The sequence below is a fragment of the Arabidopsis thaliana genome, chromosome 5 (assembly GCF_000001735.4).
Source record: "Arabidopsis thaliana chromosome 5, partial sequence".
NCBI lineage: Eukaryota > Viridiplantae > Streptophyta > Magnoliopsida > Brassicales > Brassicaceae > Arabidopsis > Arabidopsis thaliana.
In genome coordinates this window covers 6,821,874-6,839,914 of record NC_003076.8, presented here as the reverse complement: position 1 = coordinate 6,839,914, position 18,041 = coordinate 6,821,874, and the positions used below count along the sequence as shown (strand labels likewise).

The 18,041-nt window shown below is 36.8% G+C and overlaps 5 protein-coding genes, 2 long non-coding RNA genes and 1 other non-coding gene across 18 annotated transcripts; 4 read left to right on the top strand and 4 right to left on the bottom strand.

Annotated features, from left to right (window-relative positions):
• Positions 1-305: 305 nt before the first annotated feature.
• On the top strand, positions 306-3,134 carry AT5G20260 (Exostosin family protein; the record flags this gene model as incomplete). Of its 3 annotated transcripts, none has more annotated exons than NM_001343648.1 (4): positions 306-589; positions 681-828; positions 2,015-2,369; positions 2,447-3,134. In NM_001343648.1, the coding sequence occupies exons 3-4, from the start codon at positions 2,028-2,030 to the stop codon at positions 3,107-3,109; spliced, it is 1,005 nt and encodes a 334-aa protein (NP_001318608.1). In that variant the 5' UTR covers positions 306-589; positions 681-828; positions 2,015-2,027. The 3 variants fall into 3 exon arrangements, with proteins under 3 accessions (NP_001318608.1, NP_197526.6, NP_001330300.1); NM_122033.6 differs by having other exon boundaries at positions 328-589; positions 677-828; positions 2,447-3,109; NM_001343649.1 differs by lacking the exons at positions 306-589; positions 681-828 and having other exon boundaries at positions 1,904-2,369; positions 2,447-3,109.
• DIN10 (Raffinose synthase family protein) lies at positions 3,053-6,351 on the bottom strand. Of its 4 annotated transcripts, none has more exons than NM_122032.6 (5): positions 6,020-6,351; positions 5,868-5,910; positions 4,195-5,768; positions 3,963-4,097; positions 3,053-3,880 (listed from the first exon to the last, which is right to left on the bottom strand). In NM_122032.6, the coding sequence occupies exons 3-5, from the start codon at positions 5,706-5,708 to the stop codon at positions 3,280-3,282; spliced, it is 2,250 nt and encodes a 749-aa protein (NP_197525.1). In that variant the 5' UTR covers positions 5,709-5,768; positions 5,868-5,910; positions 6,020-6,351; the 3' UTR covers positions 3,053-3,279. The 4 variants fall into 4 exon arrangements, with proteins under 4 accessions (NP_197525.1, NP_851044.2, NP_001190347.1 ...); NM_001203418.1 differs by having other exon boundaries at positions 3,133-3,880; positions 5,868-5,926; positions 6,020-6,256; NM_180713.4 differs by having other exon boundaries at positions 4,195-5,910.
• A 1,017-nt stretch (positions 6,352-7,368) lies between these two features.
• On the top strand, positions 7,369-7,925 carry AT5G00425. Its single transcript, NR_144145.1, has 2 exons — positions 7,369-7,622; positions 7,714-7,925. It is a non-coding gene; the product is annotated as an uncharacterized misc_RNA (transcript).
• Positions 7,926-8,399: 474 nt separating this feature from the next.
• Positions 8,400-11,011, bottom strand: PI (K-box region and MADS-box transcription factor family protein). 2 transcript variants are annotated; one of them, NM_122031.4, is made up of 6 exons: positions 10,458-11,011; positions 9,399-9,460; positions 9,179-9,278; positions 9,077-9,106; positions 8,944-8,988; positions 8,400-8,841 (listed from the first exon to the last, which is right to left on the bottom strand). In NM_122031.4, exons 1-6 carry the CDS (start codon positions 10,710-10,712, stop codon positions 8,707-8,709), a joined length of 627 nt encoding a protein of 208 aa, NP_197524.1. In that variant the 5' UTR covers positions 10,713-11,011; the 3' UTR covers positions 8,400-8,706. The 2 variants fall into 2 exon arrangements, with proteins under 2 accessions (NP_197524.1, NP_001330416.1); NM_001343647.1 differs by having other exon boundaries at positions 9,077-9,278; positions 10,458-10,928.
• A 733-nt stretch (positions 11,012-11,744) lies between these two features.
• Positions 11,745-12,012, top strand: AT5G03115. The gene has a single exon (NR_142658.1). It is a non-coding gene; the product is annotated as an other RNA (long non-coding RNA).
• A 154-nt stretch (positions 12,013-12,166) lies between these two features.
• On the bottom strand, positions 12,167-13,550 carry BCB (blue-copper-binding protein). Its single transcript, NM_122030.4, has 2 exons — positions 13,118-13,550; positions 12,167-12,925 (listed from the first exon to the last, which is right to left on the bottom strand). The coding sequence occupies exons 1-2, from the start codon at positions 13,287-13,289 to the stop codon at positions 12,507-12,509; spliced, it is 591 nt and encodes a 196-aa protein (NP_197523.1). The 5' UTR covers positions 13,290-13,550; the 3' UTR covers positions 12,167-12,506.
• A 252-nt stretch (positions 13,551-13,802) lies between these two features.
• AT5G20225 lies at positions 13,803-15,380 on the top strand. Of its 2 annotated transcripts, NR_143288.1 has the most exons (2): positions 13,803-14,141; positions 14,232-15,380. It is a non-coding gene; the product is annotated as an other RNA (long non-coding RNA). The 2 variants fall into 2 exon arrangements; NR_143289.1 differs by having other exon boundaries at positions 13,817-14,907.
• Positions 13,934-18,034, bottom strand: AT5G20220 (zinc knuckle (CCHC-type) family protein; the record flags this gene model as incomplete). Of its 4 annotated transcripts, none has more annotated exons than NM_122028.3 (9): positions 17,817-18,021; positions 17,564-17,728; positions 17,394-17,449; positions 15,569-15,731; positions 15,396-15,484; positions 15,185-15,317; positions 15,007-15,099; positions 14,805-14,907; positions 13,934-14,544 (listed from the first exon to the last, which is right to left on the bottom strand). In NM_122028.3, exons 2-9 carry the CDS (start codon positions 17,705-17,707, stop codon positions 14,144-14,146), a joined length of 1,182 nt encoding a protein of 393 aa, NP_568393.1. In that variant the 5' UTR covers positions 17,708-17,728; positions 17,817-18,021. The 4 variants fall into 4 exon arrangements, with proteins under 4 accessions (NP_568393.1, NP_001078608.1, NP_001330528.1 ...); NM_001085139.1 differs by having other exon boundaries at positions 17,564-17,735; positions 17,817-17,925; NM_001343646.1 differs by having other exon boundaries at positions 14,144-14,544; positions 17,564-18,021.
• Positions 18,035-18,041: the final 7 nt, after the last annotated feature.

Below are 18,041 nucleotides of genomic sequence, written 5' to 3'. Positions count from 1 at the left end.
CCAAACCCAAAATTGACCCTAAAATTAAGCATGCCATGATAGCTAGCTAGTAACGATCGACGGTGCCAAACCCCGAACGATATGAAGATTTACTTCTGATTCGGTAAACATTTTTATAAAGCAATAAATACAAAATTAATGTTATTTGCTTCTCAATTACTCTATTAGTCTTCCGTTTCCTTCCCTAATAGGATTTATTTTGGTCCATTTCTGCTTTAATTTTTTACCTTTCTAGTGATTTTATTTGGTAGACTTTTAGCTGGTTTGGATTCTCTACTATAATAGACTCTTATATTCCTCTACTACATAAGTATATACCCTAAATGTGTCACTGCCCAAGAAACTAGAGAAAAAAAATATGGAACAATCAAATTTTGTTAATATGAAACTCTCTCTAGTTCCAACTCTTCTTCTTCTTCTTGTTCTTCTCGTCTTTTATCAACATCACTCTTCTCCAAACCTAAACTCGAACGCTCTCTCTTCTTTCGTCGACGCTACGTCCCTCGCCCCATCTCCTTCACCGTCCCTGTCTATGGAGTTTAGTGTCGCCTCATCAAACCTTTCAACAATTTCGAGTCCTCCTGAAAATGTATGTTTTTATTAATTTACGTGATTTTGTTCATTTATGCTATAGATTTGTTTTGACTTTTGAATATATATAATTTGTTGTAATAAGAAAGGAAATAAGAGGAACATAATTGAGGAAGGTTTAGCAAAATCAAGATCCGCCATACGTGAAGCCGTGAGGTTGAAGAAGTTTGTATCGGACAAAGAAGAAACCTTTGTTCCTCGAGGAGCCGTTTACAGAAACGCTTTTGCATTTCATCAGTAAGTTTCTGTTTCCTTTTTTTCTTCGTTTCTCCTTTTTTTTTTGTCTTTCAAATTTTCATTTAAAGTTACTTTCCATACTAGGAAATAAATGTAATACTAAGATTTTATTGGGGGAAAAAAACTAGTCAATATGAAAATTATTAAGTATACAACTACATTTTATGCTAATGATATGACAATTTTCATTTAAGTTACCCATAATTTTCTCCCCAGATCATTTGGATTTCAAAGAAGAGAAATTCAAAATTTACCTCAAAAGTGTAACCGACATTCGACAATGATTTTTAAGCAAAATACATTTATTGTTTACATGAATAAATTATTTTCGAAATCCTTTTTATTCCCTTCATTTGGAGTATGTATAAATTCGGTTTTCTTGAATTATTTACTCGTTTGCTATGGGAAACGAAGCGATTGAGTATAATTCTAATCCTTCCTCGTTCCTTAGTTCTCTGCGTCTCGTTAAACTCAAGATTGAACTATTTAAGTATTCATTTTCACTTTGTTATATGGTTTATATTATAACTATTTAAGTGTCCATGCTCTTATACTTGTTTTTACTTCAATACATTGTATTGCTTATATTACACACAACCAAGCGTGTGTATAGTAAATACCAAAATAAATCTTTCTCCCAAATCTTAAAGCAAATTGTACCTCTCTTAAAGAATTGCGTAAACTTTATAATATTCAGAAAAGTATGTAAATTTTTTATATAGTCAACGTGTCTTAATTAAGGGACTATACTATATATGCACAATGGTATGCGGGTAGAGAAACGTAGCGCCTACTTAAAGCCCTGCTTTGGTAATTGTAGTCACAGCTCTATGTTATCTTCACATTACAACCTTAGTTTAGTTATTAGAGTAAAAAAAAAAAAAAAAATGTTTAGTTGTATTGTACTACTTTTTATTGACTTCAAAATCATCATTTCTTTGCTTGTTGCAAAATTGAATTGCTGCTCCCAGTTATTTTATTAAAAGAGAATTAAATTACTCTAAATACATAGTAAGAAATTACCTAACCGTATTCAAAAACTGTCTTGTGAGTTGTGATTAGTCTATCACAAATTCGTAGACAAACTTTAAATAAACAAAAATTGTAGCTAGGAACAAATGTACTTCACTGTGTTTATGAATTATGATCGAGTAGTAACAACACTTTTTCTTATGAAATTGAGCAGAAGCCATATAGAGATGGAGAAGAAATTCAAAGTGTGGGTGTACAGAGAAGGAGAGACACCGTTAGTTCACATGGGTCCAATGAACAACATATACAGCATTGAAGGCCAATTCATGGACGAGATCGAGACAGGGATGAGCCCGTTCGCGGCTAACAACCCCGAAGAGGCTCATGCCTTTCTCCTCCCTGTCAGCGTCGCCAACATCGTTCATTACCTATACCGGCCGCTCGTGACCTACTCGAGGGAACAACTTCACAAAGTTTTTCTTGACTACGTCGATGTTGTGGCTCACAAGTATCCTTATTGGAACAGAAGCCTTGGAGCCGACCATTTCTACGTTTCTTGCCATGATTGGGTTTGTTTTCTTTCTGGAACCAGACTTATTTTTGTGATGTTGCTACTGAAATGTAACATTTTTAAAGACTCTTGCAGGCACCAGACGTCTCAGGATCGAACCCGGAGCTGATGAAAAACCTGATAAGAGTTCTCTGCAACGCCAACACATCAGAAGGTTTCATGCCCCAACGAGACGTCTCAATCCCGGAGATCAACATCCCCGGAGGCCACCTGGGACCACCTCGGTTATCGCGCTCTTCGGGCCATGACCGACCCATCCTTGCTTTCTTCGCAGGGGGTTCACACGGTTATATCCGCAGAATTCTATTGCAGCATTGGAAAGACAAAGATGAGGAGGTCCAAGTCCACGAGTACTTAGCCAAAAACAAAGACTACTTCAAGCTCATGGCTACGGCAAGGTTCTGTCTCTGTCCTAGTGGCTACGAAGTGGCTAGCCCTCGAGTCGTTGCAGCCATTAACTTAGGTTGCGTCCCTGTCATCATCTCTGATCACTACGCCTTGCCTTTCTCAGACGTTCTTGATTGGACTAAGTTCACCATTCATGTTCCTTCTAAGAAGATCCCTGAGATCAAAACCATACTAAAGAGCATATCCTGGAGACGCTACAGGGTGTTGCAGAGAAGGGTTTTGCAGGTCCAGAGACATTTCGTGATCAACAGACCGTCACAACCGTTTGATATGCTTAGAATGCTTCTTCACTCTGTTTGGTTGAGAAGACTAAACCTGAGGTTGCCTTAGTAGTGATACTCTGTTTTTTTTGGGGAATTAATATTGGTATAGAACAATAACGTGAACTGTAGTATAACATTGAAAGTAGCTACAATGGTAACCAAAGGTTTACAAATAATAAAGACTATTTAAAACTGTTTTGAGACTGTTTTTGTTTAATGAATTGTATGAATCACTCTTCATAACTCAACTTGGATCAGATGAAATCGTTTGTTCTCTATAGGCATTTTGTCTAACTCAAAGGTGACCAATCCAGAGGAGGAATCGTACTCGAATGCAATCTCATTTGACTCAACAACGCATCTCTTAGGCTTCACAGAAGAGTAAGATCCGAATTTGCCACATCCTTTAACTTCCATTACCACTTTCATCTTCTCGGCTTCATATCTAAGTCCTTCGATAGCTCCTCCCGAATTGTACATGTTTACTAGACCAATTGGGGCAAAAGATACACCATCAACAAGATGACTAATGGGGCTCACCGTGAAGATCTCGTGCTCACGGATTTTGAGTGAGACTGGAAGAGACACATTGTATGGCATAACAATAAGTTCGCCTCTGCTCTGGGAGTAAACAGCACAGTCTCCATTCCAGGTTGTTGGATCAGTGGAGGCCTCCGATATTGAATGCACATCACGACCACGAATGGAGCCAGTGAGGCTATCAGTTTTAGTCTGGTGGAAAATGTTTTTTCTCTCTGTGCTGCTCCAAGCTGCTCCTTGGCAGTTATACACGCCAAGAACTCCAGTGTACTTGTTCATGTTCCATATCTTTAGCAAGCTGAAACCAAAACAAAGCATATTAAGAAAATGAGAAACCAAAAAGTTTTGAAGAATTATCTTTATAAGCCAAATTTGCTTACCTGACACCATCACGGGCAGGATCAGCGAACAAACAATCGCGAGTTGGTCTACCAGGGAGTCGAGCACGAAGAATCGATCCATCAGGCAATACAAGCTTTCTTAGAAGCTCAAAGTTGTGCTTTCCAGGAGAATCACTATATATTAAGAACACAAACAACATGTAACAATGTAAGTTTGCAATCAACAGGCAAGTTCAACTAGAGAGATATACTAGTAGTTGAATGATGATACCTGACATAGAGAGGCCCACCACTGATGGCCCTAGCAGAGGCATGATACTCTGCAGCAGGGTGCACGGAATGGAACATATCCCAGTCAGGCTGCATAAACTCTCCCAAGAACACACTGTTATAAGCAACGGAGGCTATATGGATGGTATGAGACACCGGATCCCGTGGATAGAAATCATCTGATGCTCTAATCACAGCTGCTTGCTTCGAGCAGTAAAGAGCATCCGTATTATGGCTCATACAAGCAATGCAGCCATTATCCGGGAAGTTCTTAGCAACAGAGGAGTCAAGAGCTTGATGAAACTGACGAGTCAGCTCAACCCGACCGCCTAAACCACCACCCAAAGTCTCCAATACACACTGCACATCCACTTTCACACCGTCCACGCCAGCATCAGCCAAGTAACTATGAAGCTCATTGTAAAACTTATACACTTTCTTGGGGCTAACCAAACCCAACCCTTGCAGCGTCATTACATCAGTCTTCCACGTCGGATCATTCTCCACCACACCCTTTGACATATTAGGATATTTCATAACAGATCCGTATTCTTCCCCGGGTCTAACTCCGCCCCAATAACCCGTTATCGCGTGCCACACGTAAACATATTTCAAACCGTGTTTCTCCTTAGCAATCTTGACAATGTTCTTAATCCCAACGTTTGGATCATCCTTCTTCTTAAACTTTTCGTTCTCCTTGATCCCCGTCAGTCGAAAAATCGGTGACTCTTTCTTCTCATCTCCGGCCTCCACCGTGGCATCTCTCTCAACTGATTGCCAACCGTCGTCTATGATAACAAACTTCGGCGGCGTACCACCGGCGGCGAGAGACTTAAGACCAGCTTCGACGCCTTCCTGAGTCACTTCTTGATAAAACGCGTCCCAAGTGCACCATCCGAAGTAGTCAACGATCCCTGGAAGCTTCTTTTCGTGACGTTGACGGAAACTATTCAGATGCAACTTAACGGTGCGAATAGCGTCCGTTATTGTCTGAAACGGATCTGTACCGGCGTGAATATACAGAGAGTGAGTAAACGACGACCGTTTAGTGTCCACGTCACCACTCTCCAAACAGAGCTCAACCTCATCGTTAACGTTTCCTTGGAGACACGAACGGAAAGATCCTTCGATTAACGGCAAGAAAACGGTGTAAACTTTCTGGTTACACTCGACGCCGTTAGCTCCGTCAGACTCAAGGTGGGACCCATCGTTGCTCTCGACCAATAAGAACTGCGTCTCGTAGGGAATATCTCGGCCCATTTCTCCCATTCTCTGGGCCATCCACCAGAGCTTAAACCGGAAACAAGACATAAACCGGGAATTGCGAAGCGTACCGATCGGTACGATGTGTTTACTCTCTTCCTTGTTAAATACAGCTCCGACGAAGACTCCTTCTACCGGTCCAGCTTCCGATGCTGACGTCGTGATGACATTATCTGGTACACCGGTTAGAATCGTCCGGTTTTTGATGATTAGATTCCCGTCGGAAATACGAACCGCCGGTTTAATCGTCATATCTTCTTCTTCTTCGTTTTCTCTGTACCTCGTCTTGAACGGCGACGCTGCTTCGCTTCTCTGTAAAAAAAAAATCCCAAATTTCGGAGTTTTATCAAAGATCCAGAGTTCTGAGATGAAGTCTGATTCTGGGTTCTAATAGATCGAAAGAAAGAGTACCTTGTATGACCAAAATTGAAATCCTCGAGTAGACGAACAATGCCTGCGATTTCCAAGATATGGAGATAAAACAATAAAAAGTCGTTGTTAGACGCAAAATCTGGGAACATAGAATGATTGAAAGGAGATAGATGGTGATTAAGATGCGATACCAGAAAGCGAAGAAGATGAGCGAATACGAAGCTGTTGTTGTGAAGAGGGAATGTGAGATTTGAATGGAAGAGAAGATGAGGAGAATCGATGAAATGTGAGAGAGTGAATCAGAGGATGAACCCTTTTTATACGATGGATTCCATTGTAGCAACTCTGTGACGCCATTTTTGTTTCTCTCTCTCTCTCTTTGGCTTTCCTCGTTTGGTGAGTTTTTTTACAAGTTTGTAGGACGCTTAACTCAGTTGAATTTATAATATTAAATAAATACTTTCTTATTTTGGATTTTGTTTTTCTCATAAAGGATAAAAAAAAATTGGATGTTGAATTGGATCTCTCTTTTATTTTCTAATTACTTTGGTTTTTAAGTTACACGTCTTACGTTTCTTGTGATTGTTTCTTTCGTATTGTGCAAGATTGCAAGTAATCTCAGACATTAATTGATATATTTTTCTATGGTTTATGTATTAAATGGTCAAATTATGCAAAAATGTTGAGGTGATTATGAATTTTGCGAAAGATGTGACATGACTACTCAAATATTCGCATACGGTTATAAACCCAAACTTTTTTTTTGACAAATGAATGAAAGATTAATACCACAAAAAGAAATAAAACAATAGTTGACCGTTGACAAGTTTTAAAGGGAGGATGAGGATGCCACGTAGGATAAATGCTGGAACACATAAGGATATTTAAAGATATTTTGTCTTTTAAGGATTAAAAGATTTGTTTCCACGGCCGTATTACGTGTCATCGTGTCAGCGGGTAATTGGGACGACCTTATCACCAACTAAATTGTTTTCTTCAACATCAATCTCAAAATAGAAGTTTTCTTGCAACTTGTAAGCTAAAATTGACTGTTTTTAACTTTTAATGATTTAATTGTTTTCTTAGTCCAATATTTGTAAAACTTTCCTGTTGCATGATTTTTCTTCTCAACTTTTAATATCTCCTCTTCTCATTCTAATAAATGGGATTGTCATCTATATAATTTATATGGTTATAACTAATCTATGTCAATGTCCTAACTCCCAACCCAAGTATTGGTTTAAAGGTTCTTCTGTAACTTTTACCTAAGAAGAAATGTATCAAAACTTAAGAATATAATTTGAATAGAATTGTGAAAAGTGTAAAATCAATTGGGTGCGGTGCAATGGACAGAAGGTTCATATACCAAGTGGCAATATTATCTTCGCAGATCAACTTGCTTCAACAGATATTGAGCAATGTGCGGCTGCATGCCCCCACTACAGCCCCACAAGTGCCCATGGTTTTCTAGAAAAAAAAAAACTCATTGTATGAAAATAAATCTTAAATAGAGAGAGCGAGTGCTACACGCCTACACGAAAACGAATTATTTGATTTTTTCTTTCTGTTGTTTCTTTGTTTTCATTGTTATACTCATAATAACAGAAAACGAAATGTTCGGCGATTCATGATTCGCTTGCAGCAAGTGATTTGGTTCAGAAAGTGATTGGGAAAGCAAATCAACTTGTCTTTATTTTATTTTGAGAGAACAAAAAGTTAGAAAGTTGTTGTCCAATTGGACCCTATGGGTTTATCCATTCATTATACATTAGTTGGCGGATAAGGGTTTGTCAGGTTATTAATGTTTATCATCACACATATTCATAATTTTATTTTTATTTTGTTAAAACTGTATTTTTAAAATTATTCATCATCATTTTGTTAGGGGATTAACCAAAATATTTCCTCTCCAATCAGTCATTTGGAGGTTAAGAGGTAGCCACCTGACCAAGTTACCATCACTATTTTGGCGATTTTCTGTGTCACCAATTTATCACGAAAAGCCATGGTAAATTTTCAAACCTCTACACGTCTCATATATCAATTAATTAGGAGCAATGTTTTGAGGATGAATTTTCTCTGTCACCATCAATATTGAAATTGTTTTTTTTTTTTTTTTTTTTTGCTAAAGAATATTGAAATTTTATGAAAGCAAGATTAAACTGCAGAATATTGGTTGAGTGATTACAAAGTTGTCTTTGTACATGTTAACTAAAACGTATTTATGGGTCAACAATGGATAAGGGCCCATATATCGTTAAATATAGTCACTAGTCAGAACCCAATAACCTACATAAACACCATTCTCTTTAGCCTTAAAGAAGAGCGGCCAAGGCTGATTTCTACATTTTTTAGATTTTAGTTTCTTAAGAAAAAAGGTTGTTAATACAGGCTTTTGAAGGGGGAAGATATAAAGTTCAACCACATTTTTTTAATTTTTACGACCATAACCTCTTTGTATGAAGACATATTTATTCAAAGTAAAATTATTGAAGGGTATCCAGACAAAATATTGTATAACATTTTACGTTTACCTTTTTATTTTACTCCAATTTTTTTTCTTTTTTTTTTCTCTCCAAATTAGTTAGAGAACAATTCTAACTTTTAGAAAGAGAAAAGGATCTTCTTCTTTATCACAAATAGCTTATCACAGAATAATAAGTTTCACACAGATCAATTAGTTCGAAACGTTTAAGCACACAACACAACCAATACATAGAGGTCATAAGCAAACAACACACATATAGCTTAAGTAAAAAGTCTGATAGCGAGTATATATGTTGCTCGAGATTAAGACACACAGATTGATAAAGACAAACTAAAGACCACGATATTATAGATAGGAGTTGATCAGGATGAGATTATAAAATCTCGATGATCAATCGATGACCAAAGACATAATCTTTTCCTGAAGATTTGGCTGAATCGGTTGCACTCTATATCCAAACTGCCCATCATGATCTCTCATCATCATTCCTCTTGCGTTGCTTGCTATAGCCATCTCCTGTTGTTGCTGCAATTTCCAAAAACCATATCTTTACATAAACATACTAATAGTTTCAAACCAAATCATTATTAAAACTTATAAATGCATGAAGATTCATTATATGTATACCAGCTGGAAAGTGAGTTGCCGTTGCTCCTCCGCCATCATCTTCTCCTGTTAAGAAAGAATGATGCAACCATTAATACATATTTCAATCCGAAAGCTAAGAAGTAGAGTACTATAAGATTAGTTATATGCTCACATTTCTCCTCTTTGATATAAGGATCTCCATCTGTGCCAAGCAGACCAAATAAGAAGTTAAATATATTCATGTGTATGAATGTATGTAGAAATGTATACATACCTGGTGGTCTCGGACTTTGTCGAGGCCATGTTCAATGGCGTGCTCGACAGCCATCAGATTTTTCAAGTTGAGAGACTGTATATCTTCTCCCTTCAAATGCCTGTAGTCACAATTTCCATGAACTTCTCAATTTGATATTTCAACATTATTATAATCAAATGTTTTATATATATACTATACTAGGGTAAAGATATGGCAATGAAGGGTGAAGAATAATGACCTGAGCTCCAGTTGTAAGCTATCATTCTCTTTCTTGATCCTATCAATCTCATTGCTAAGGTTCTGGAGACAAAAAATATGTATTAGATGAGCAATAAAGGTTTTAAGAATTTAGATCAAACAAAAAAAATACTTAGTAATCTGTACAAACTAAACATAAATATAGATATACAAAGAAGCAATCCATGACAAGTCTCTCTATGTTCATGTTTCATGCAAAGCATATAACACACACACACACACTGACACACATATATGTATATATATTGATATTAGTATATGTAAAAGCATACACAGATATACATGCACAAATACTACTAGGCAGTGACTTAAATGGTATAAAAGCCTCTGTATGCTTATTACCCTATAGAGATATATCTCATTTGTGAGAACTAAACCTACATTTGTCAGAGCTAATTAATAATACATATAATATTTGCATCAAAATTTAATTTAAAAAGGATACTCAAAACTCAAAAGCAATTTTCAAGTTTTCAATTAGTTTTGAAAGCCAGAAACGTAAAATCAGTGTACTAATCAGAAATTCTCATTCCCAGATACATATCACATCCCAGATTTTTCTCTCAATTAATAACTCCATAAACTACGGATCTGATTCGCATAAGATTTGGTCTTGATGGTTTCAAAACACAGTTGGTTAGATATACTCTAGATTATACAAATTAAGCAGGAACAAAAGAAAAGAATAACTTCCATGTTTTGTGGCTCCATGTCTTGTTGAGTACAAGAAAATCAATAAAGACGCATGTTAGGCTACATACACAAAGAAACCTTTGTAGATCTGCATCTAGGGTTAGAGTATTTTTCTTTCTCTTTGACATATTTTAGGAAAAGAAAATTAAATAACCAATTTCATGATATCTAGCTCAGAATATATGTTTTTGAGACAAAACACTATAGTAGATCTGCATCTAGGGTTAAAGATTCAAGGGTCTTTTGACATGTTTTTGGTAAAGAAATTGAAAACTTATTACATGATTTTGGCCATGGAATATTTTTGAGACAAAGAAACTTTAGATTAAAAAGAGAGCAAAATTACCTCATGCTTAGCATCCCATAGTTTCTTGCCAGATAACTTCTGGTATTGGTCCAACATAGCACCAAGATCCATGGAAGGACAACAGTAATCAATCATCTTACCATTACTTGCAAAGATTATGAGGGCAACTTTTGCATCACAAAGAACTGTGATCTCTTTAGCCTTCTTCACCAATCCATTCCTCCTCTTTGAGAACGTCACCACTCTGTTGTTTGCGTTCTCTATCCTCTTTATCTCGATCTTTCCTCTACCCATCTTTCTCTCTCTATCTCTTTCTCAATTTTAGGGTTTGCTATGAAATTGTTAAGATATGGAGGAGAGGATATGTGGTTTATATGAAGAACAAGAAGAGGAGCATTGGTTTTAAAGTAACATTGATGAGATAGAGAGAGAAATGTTTTGATTAATCTTGAGGTGAAGAGAGACTTTGACAGTTTGGGATTGAAAACAAAGCTACTTTCTTGAGGGCACAGTCATGGAAGGCTTGCTTTTGGTTCGCTTATTACACATAGCCAACTCTATTTTCTCTCCTTTTTTTACAGTACCAAGAAGATAAAAAAAAAACTTGAAGTAACGTAATAAAATAAAGTAAAAACAAACTTAGTGATTTTGCTTAATGAACACTCTTTGCATGTGATTGATGTTTATTTTCTTTCATTTGATTTGATCATCTCAGTCTCTCTCGTGATAGGTTAAAGTGTCGTTTAATTAACCTCTGGTCTCTTCCGTACTATGTTTTCTTCAATGAACTGTGTAGAGAAAACAAATTCTAGATATCTGGAAAGATAAAATTCTTCATATGAAATGTGGTCAAACTTTTATTTAGCTTACTCGTGTATGTATATAATTAATTAAATTTAAATTTGAGAGGCAAACATGATAATACCATAATTTCTTATCCAACCACATATATCATCAATTAATTACTTTGGGAAACTATCTTATTATGTCATCAATTATATAAAACGTGAAATAAGATAGTGTCCCAATGATTTTGCAACTAAATCATTTTGCAAATAAATTTCCCATTTTGTCTATCTCGAAAACTAACCATTAAATCAAATGAAAGCAACGAGTTTTGCAACTTTGTAGATTTAAAACCAAAAATCTCTGTAAAGAATTGCTTTTATTTTTACAGGTTCTTACTTTGGCAAAACCAAGACTTGCTATTTCAAGAACTCTATGTCATATATAGGTCTTATCGAATATCGTAGCTACACTAAAAAATCAAACATATTAAATTATTGAAAGTTGAAGATATCACATTGACAAATGAAGTAAATAAAATAAAGTTAAATTCAGATGGTTTAGAAAAAGGAAAAAAAAAAAAGAAAAAGGAGCAGTGTAATTACCAAAGACCTTGGTATAACCATTAGACTTTATCATGCTTACATTGTTATGGGGAAAATGTCTTTGGTTGTTGAAAACAAAACAAGTTTATGGTTTTCTTGATTCACGTCGATCAGACACGTGTCAATTTATTGTGGAATTTTGTGGTCTTATGTTTTGTACTTAGTACGGGCATACTTTTTGGCATTTTCTCGATTATCAAACTATAAAGCCAGAGATTAAAAATCTCCACACACAAAAAAAAAAAAAAAAAAAAAAAAAAGTTGTGAATTCAGGTGAGAAACGTATCCACTGAAACAAAAATACCATATTGTTGGTATATTGAATTAGTAGATAACCTATGTCTTTTTAATATTATTCTAACTTCGGTTCACAATCAGGTAATGTTTACTCGTTGATTGAAAATATTGAGAAGGCAAATTTTGTCTAATTATACATGAAAACTAGACAAATTGGATGAAGAAGATGACTAATTTTCATGAAATATGGTAATATATAGTAGTAATCTCAATGATATTGAAACCCACTCTTTATTTTGCAACCGAATAATCATATATTGAAACTCAATACTAATCACAAGTATAAGACGTTTATAATGACTTGAAAACAAGTCCTTATTCTCACAAATAATCAAATACATGACTATTTAAATAAGGAGAGTAAGGTAAAACAAATACATAACTAGGTTTCGAGTGTGACTCAAAAGAGAGCAACAACAGCAGAAACAAAAGCGACCAGAAAAGTAGCACCACCTAATGAGGAAGCGGCATTTCCAGCTGGAGTAGTGGTTCCGCTAGAGCCTGAAGGTGTTGTGGTCCCACCCGCAGTGGGAGGAGTGGTTCCTCCAGTACTTGGGGTTGATCCAGGTGCTGGGGTAGCACCGGCACCAGGAGTAGCACCTCCAGTTGCACCAGCAGCAACTACAGTGATGGAAAGTTTTTGACCAAAACGACAATGGTCACCGACGGTGCAGATAAAGTATTGTGGTCCAGTGGTGTTTAGCATAATTTTGACCGGAGGAACGGTCATGTGGCTAATGGGTTTCTCTTTCTCACAGTTTTCAAATGCAGCTTCTGATACAACTGCCACATCATGCCTCCCAGCAGCGAAATCAAATTCTGTAATAAGAATATCAACATCAGTCGGTGGAAACTCAATTAATCCCTTTTTTAGCTAAAATATGTTCATAAGAATATAGAAAGAAAGACAGAACAACACCGACATGATCCATGCACGATCCCATAACTATGACTGTTATAAGAACAAGAAAAACAAAGACATATTTCAGCTATAAGAACAATAAAACTCACCGAGCTCGTCGCCTACACGGAAAGTTTTACCGGTAGCCCAAGTAGTATAGAACTCGGGGTCCATAGGTCTCGTCCATTCCGTATCATCACCAACATCGTAGTCCTCCGCGAAGACAACAACGGCAGCGAAAACCAAAACAAGAAACGTAACCGTTTTGAAAACTCCGGCCATTATGTTATGTGTTGAAGAACTCAGGTCACCCCCTTTTCTTTTCTTGGTCGAGAACTATATATGTCGTCTCTTAAAAGATAGTAAATGACCCCTTTTGATTTTTGTGTTTGTTGTGGTTTCAAAAGTCTTGCAAGAGAGACTTATATTTATAGGACAATTAAAGAGAGGCTCTCAAGGAGTCATACGCAAGATACGGGAAGACGCGTTACGTGTTGTGTCGTTGAACAAATCCAAATTTAGATATTATCACTTGTGGTCAATTTTGTCTGCTAAGTTTTTTTTGTCCACAATTGTTATTTTTAGCGCGTAAAGACATTGTACATTTGTAAATTTAGATCAAGTAAAAAACGTGACTAATTACTTTTTGGGTAATGATTATAAAATTTAGTGTTCAGACTAAATATAACTACCTAATAATAACCATCCGATATTAAGGCATCGAAGAATAGTAGCATACTAATGTTAGAAAAAACAAAGTGTTAAATGTGGATATGGATGAGATATTAGGTGTTTATAGCATTTATATGGATAAGTCGATAATTGTTCAGAAATTTCTAGGCTCGATTGTCTTTCTTTGCATGGGTCCGTTGTACCAATTCAGGTCGTATTCAAGAAAAATCAACCCAACAAGTATATATACTTGCACGTAAACGAATGCGGTCATAACCCGAAACCAAAAGCGGTCAAACTCACTTCAGTTTTTGTTTGAGTTTAGATAGTTCAAAAAAGACCAATCGGGACTCAAGTGATTGGTCCGATTATAAACCCGAAATATCCATCCGCTAAAAAGGACTTGTCAGTGATTGGTTATTTCAGCTTCAATAGCAAAACCAAGCCTAACCAAATAAACAGGTTCAAGAACCTTCTTGCTCTAAACAAGAATCACTGTCTGAAACTTGTTTACTTGGACAGGTTCTTACATTATGTCCCATTTTCTTGCAGAACCCACAAGCATACGTTATTTTACCAACACCATCTTCCCCGGAATTTTCACCACTGCAACTAGGATTCACTCCGGTCGGCTTCCGGCATGTTCTGCTGTTGTGACCTCTCTCACCGCATATTCCACATTTGTGATACCTAGTGGAAATGCCTTTAGTGACTATTGATTTCGACTTAGGACAAGTTCTACGGTTGTGGCCTTTCCCGCCGCAACCCCGACATCTAAATTTTCTGTCCGCATTAGTGCCTAGTTCTGGACAGTAATGGCGTCTATGGCCTTCCTGTCCACAGTTCTTGCAGTAAAACTTAGTTCCTGAATCAATGAGAGAAAAATGGTTCTTTTACCATTTCATAGCTTGCACATGGAACTGTCACCACAAAAGGAAATCAAATCGAAACCTACATTTCTACACTTCGAATCAACATTATATCTCAACTTTAAGTGACAAGCCTCAACCTAATTCATCACAGTGATCTCACATTATTGGAGAATGTAAACAGATAAAGCTCAAGAAACAAAAGAGTACTACATGGACCTAAACTCTGAAATTCTACCAAGAAACTGAGACTTACCTTTCATAGATAGGCTTCTCTGTTCACGGTTTACAGGGTTACTGAAGAAAGCTTTCATAGATTCGGATGCATGCTTTCTAGCAGCTGGTGTTCCTTTAGCTTTCTAGAACACAACAACACTAAGCAGATTCAAGGGAAAAAAACAACAAAACTTGTTCCATGTTAATTTAGGATATAAAACAAAATGGAGTAGATTACAGACCTTAATTGCAGCTACTCTTTGAGCATGAAGCACTGGATCACGATGTATAATCTTCATGCGCTTACTAAAAAGTCCAGTTTTGGCATTGAGACTCTATAAAAACCATAATTTGGACTGACTATGACAATTTCCCATGGAGAGAGTAGAATAACATGAAGTGTATATGAATGAAACTAACTTTTAGAGATCGGCTGATCTTTTGTCCAACTTCAGGAGTTGGTGACTGATAAATCCGCTTCGATTTTCGCCTTTTACTGAACTTTATCTCTAAATTATCAACCTCATCATCCTCCTTTACTCTAAATGGAGAACTGTGGCAGAAAAAAATGAGGTTTATTAGTCAAACATTAAACAGAATTAAGACTTCAACTCTTGAATAACAACACTACCTGGATCTAGCTTTCTCCCAAGGTCGTTCATCGATTGATTCTTCCCATATGACACAATCCCCCAAACATCTGAGACAAGTCATTATGCCCTACACAAATTTAAGCAAAGTTTCTATAACAAGGAAAGACTTTTGTTACTCAAAAGTTTAAAGTAATTTAATACTTTTAAGTACCTTTCCTTTGCATTGAGGGCAGTCTAATCGCGACCTCTCGATTCCGCAATTTGAACATGAAGTATAACCTCTTCCCCTACAAGTTGGACAAGGAAGCTCTCGAATGTACTGACCGTTAGGACCAAACCATGACCTTGGTTCACGCGAATCACCAGATATGAACCTGAATAAACCATCACCAAAAGCACATTTTTGAAGCTTAGCCAAATTGTGGATCATGTATTTTACCAACTATCAAGTACACCGACTTGACCAAGTAACAATATGTATTCCTTACTTTTTTAAGATTTTCTTTTTCTTTTTAGGAAATTATTAAGAGTTTTTTTTTTCCTCAAACTTCAAAGAGTTTCCATTTTGGCATTTTTTTTTTTTTCCTATTAGTAGAGTGCTTTGCTTTTACGTTTTAGTATAAATAAAGATAGGGTCTCGATTATGAGACTCATACAAGCTAGAGAGAGCTTTGAGTTTTATACGTTTTGGGTTTCTTTGAGTCTTGCAATAAAGAGAGCTTTTCGTGGGGTTCTGTGTGACCGTGATTGTTAACTACCTGCAAATAAGAACTTGAGGAATGACTACCAGTAGGATTGAGTCACGTTTGATCGCGATAGAAAAGTACCACAAGGCCTTGCATGAAGAATTTATTGGGTTTCATAAGAGACAGAAAGAGATCCAGGATGCTATTTTGGAGTTTACAAGGATGGTTTCGGCTTCAAAATCGTCGCATTCTAAACAAGAATCTGCAACTGTCCTTGAGGAGGACATTGAGATGCCAAGTTTTGATGGAGACCATCTCTTCATATGGCTAGAAATCATTGAAGTTTACTTTACTTTGCAACTCGCTCCAGAGGTTTGCAAGGTAGACACTGCATTCAGGAGTATGGAAGGTGATGCTCTACTCTGGTTACAATGTCTACGACAAGAGAACCCGACTTTAACATGGTCTCAACTAAAAACTGAGCTTATAGAAGAATTTGGAGGAGGAGATATTACGGCCTCTCCTGAAGAACAATTGGCATCACTTCGACAAACAGGATCCGTAGATGAGTACGCTAATGAATTCCGTGCTCGGGCAGCTCAAATAGGTAATAAGGACCAACTTGTAAAAGGCATGTTTCTTAATGGACTTAAAGAAGAAATCCGGGTGATGTTCCGACCAAACGATGCTGAAGGACCAGAGATGGCTATACGCACCGCAAAAGCAATCGAGAGAGAGTTGAATTTTAACAACCGAGCAAAGGGTAGACGCCAATATTCGTCGCACCAAGAATATTTTGACATGGAAGGAACAGGCCTTTGTTATCCCGGCTATCAGCCGTACTCCATCTTTGATGACTTCTGAGGATAAGGCAATCATGGATGGAGAGATACGTGCTATGTAAGAAGAATAGACTACACTACCACAGGAGCAAGCCTTGAGGACAAGACTTTACTTTGGGAGGCTGGAATGTTATGTTTTTTTCTTATTTTTATTTAGGATTTTCTATTTCTTGAATTTATGAAGGATTGTTTAATGCTTCCACTATTCTATTTTCAAGATTACTTCTACATCCATGCTTGTCTTTTACGTTTTAGTTTACTTATGCATCCATGCTTGGTTTTTCTATTTTTTTTTATGAAAGATTGTTTAGGACTTCCACTTGTCTGATCCTAACTCAAATAAGACATTGCAGGCAGATGCCAAAATTATCATACTCTTGCTTTTATAAAAGAATGAGAAAACTAGTGATTGTTTTCATTAAGAAGCTTCATAGTTGTTTTGAGTTTAGAGCTGTTTCATGAAATTGATCGTGAATTCAGTATAAAAGAGGTTTTGAAATTGTCTGACCTGGGCTTGAAATCAACACCAAAGAGTTCCTCTGAAGGATCATAACCCATCTGTCGCTGTTTCAAAGCAGGGGCAAAAGTGAAATTCCATCAATGTGAGTACAAACAAAGAGTGGAGAATTTTCGTATACGATTTGTAAGAGATAGAGAAAGGTTTTAATAATATAGTACGTTGTTTTGTCTGGAAGATGAAACTGAACCATCGTTGTTGTTGTCGGAAGAAGAAGAAGAAGAAGAAGAAATCGCGCGAGGAAAAAAGACGAATTTTGAGTTGGGATTGAGAAGGAACTGAAATCGGGTCTTCTTCTTTCTCATCCATTGTGGTGGCTGCAAAACCTGAAACCTAGCAAGAATCGAGCACATGAGGATTCAACAAACCCTGGTTACAAGTACAGTCAAGGAAGATCAGATCAGGAACACCCACCACCACACACACGAGTGTTCGTCTGGAAAATAAGAGAAGCTTTAACTTTGCTGCGTCTTCGATAGATTGTGGCTAATACGCGGGGACGATATAACGTGGCATATCTTTTGTTCTCTAATTCGAACCCACCACAAACTCTGCTAATTACATCAATTTTATATTGCTACAACTCTGCTTTCACCAATCAAATTCTTCCAACATTAAGGATATACGAGAGAAAATACT

Excerpts from the sequence above, each read along its gene's own strand:
- DIN10 (NM_001203418.1), bottom strand. The coding sequence starts at position 6,185 with ATGGCGTCACAGAGTTGCTACAATGGAATCCATCGTATAAAAAGGGTT. Across the intron at positions 5,769-5,867 it reads TTCAATTTTGGTCATACAAG|AGAAGCGAAGCAGCGTCGCC; the intron begins GTACTCTTTCTT and ends TTTTTTTTACAG. Across the intron at positions 4,098-4,194 it reads GGTGGGCCTCTCTATGTCAG|TGATTCTCCTGGAAAGCACA; the intron begins GTATCATCATTC and ends CTTAATATATAG.
- PI (NM_122031.4), bottom strand. The coding sequence starts at position 10,712 with ATGGGTAGAGGAAAGATCGAGATAAAGAGGATAGAGAACGCAAACAAC. Across the intron at positions 9,461-10,457 it reads TATGGGATGCTAAGCATGAG|AACCTTAGCAATGAGATTGA; the intron begins GTAATTTTGCTC and ends TTTTGTCTCCAG. Across the intron at positions 9,279-9,398 it reads AGCTTACAACTGGAGCTCAG|GCATTTGAAGGGAGAAGATA; the intron begins GTCATTATTCTT and ends TTGTGACTACAG.
- BCB (NM_122030.4), bottom strand. The coding sequence starts at position 13,289 with ATGGCCGGAGTTTTCAAAACGGTTACGTTTCTTGTTTTGGTTTTCGCT. Across the intron at positions 12,926-13,117 it reads CCGTGTAGGCGACGAGCTCG|AATTTGATTTCGCTGCTGGG; the intron begins GTGAGTTTTATT and ends TTCTTATTACAG.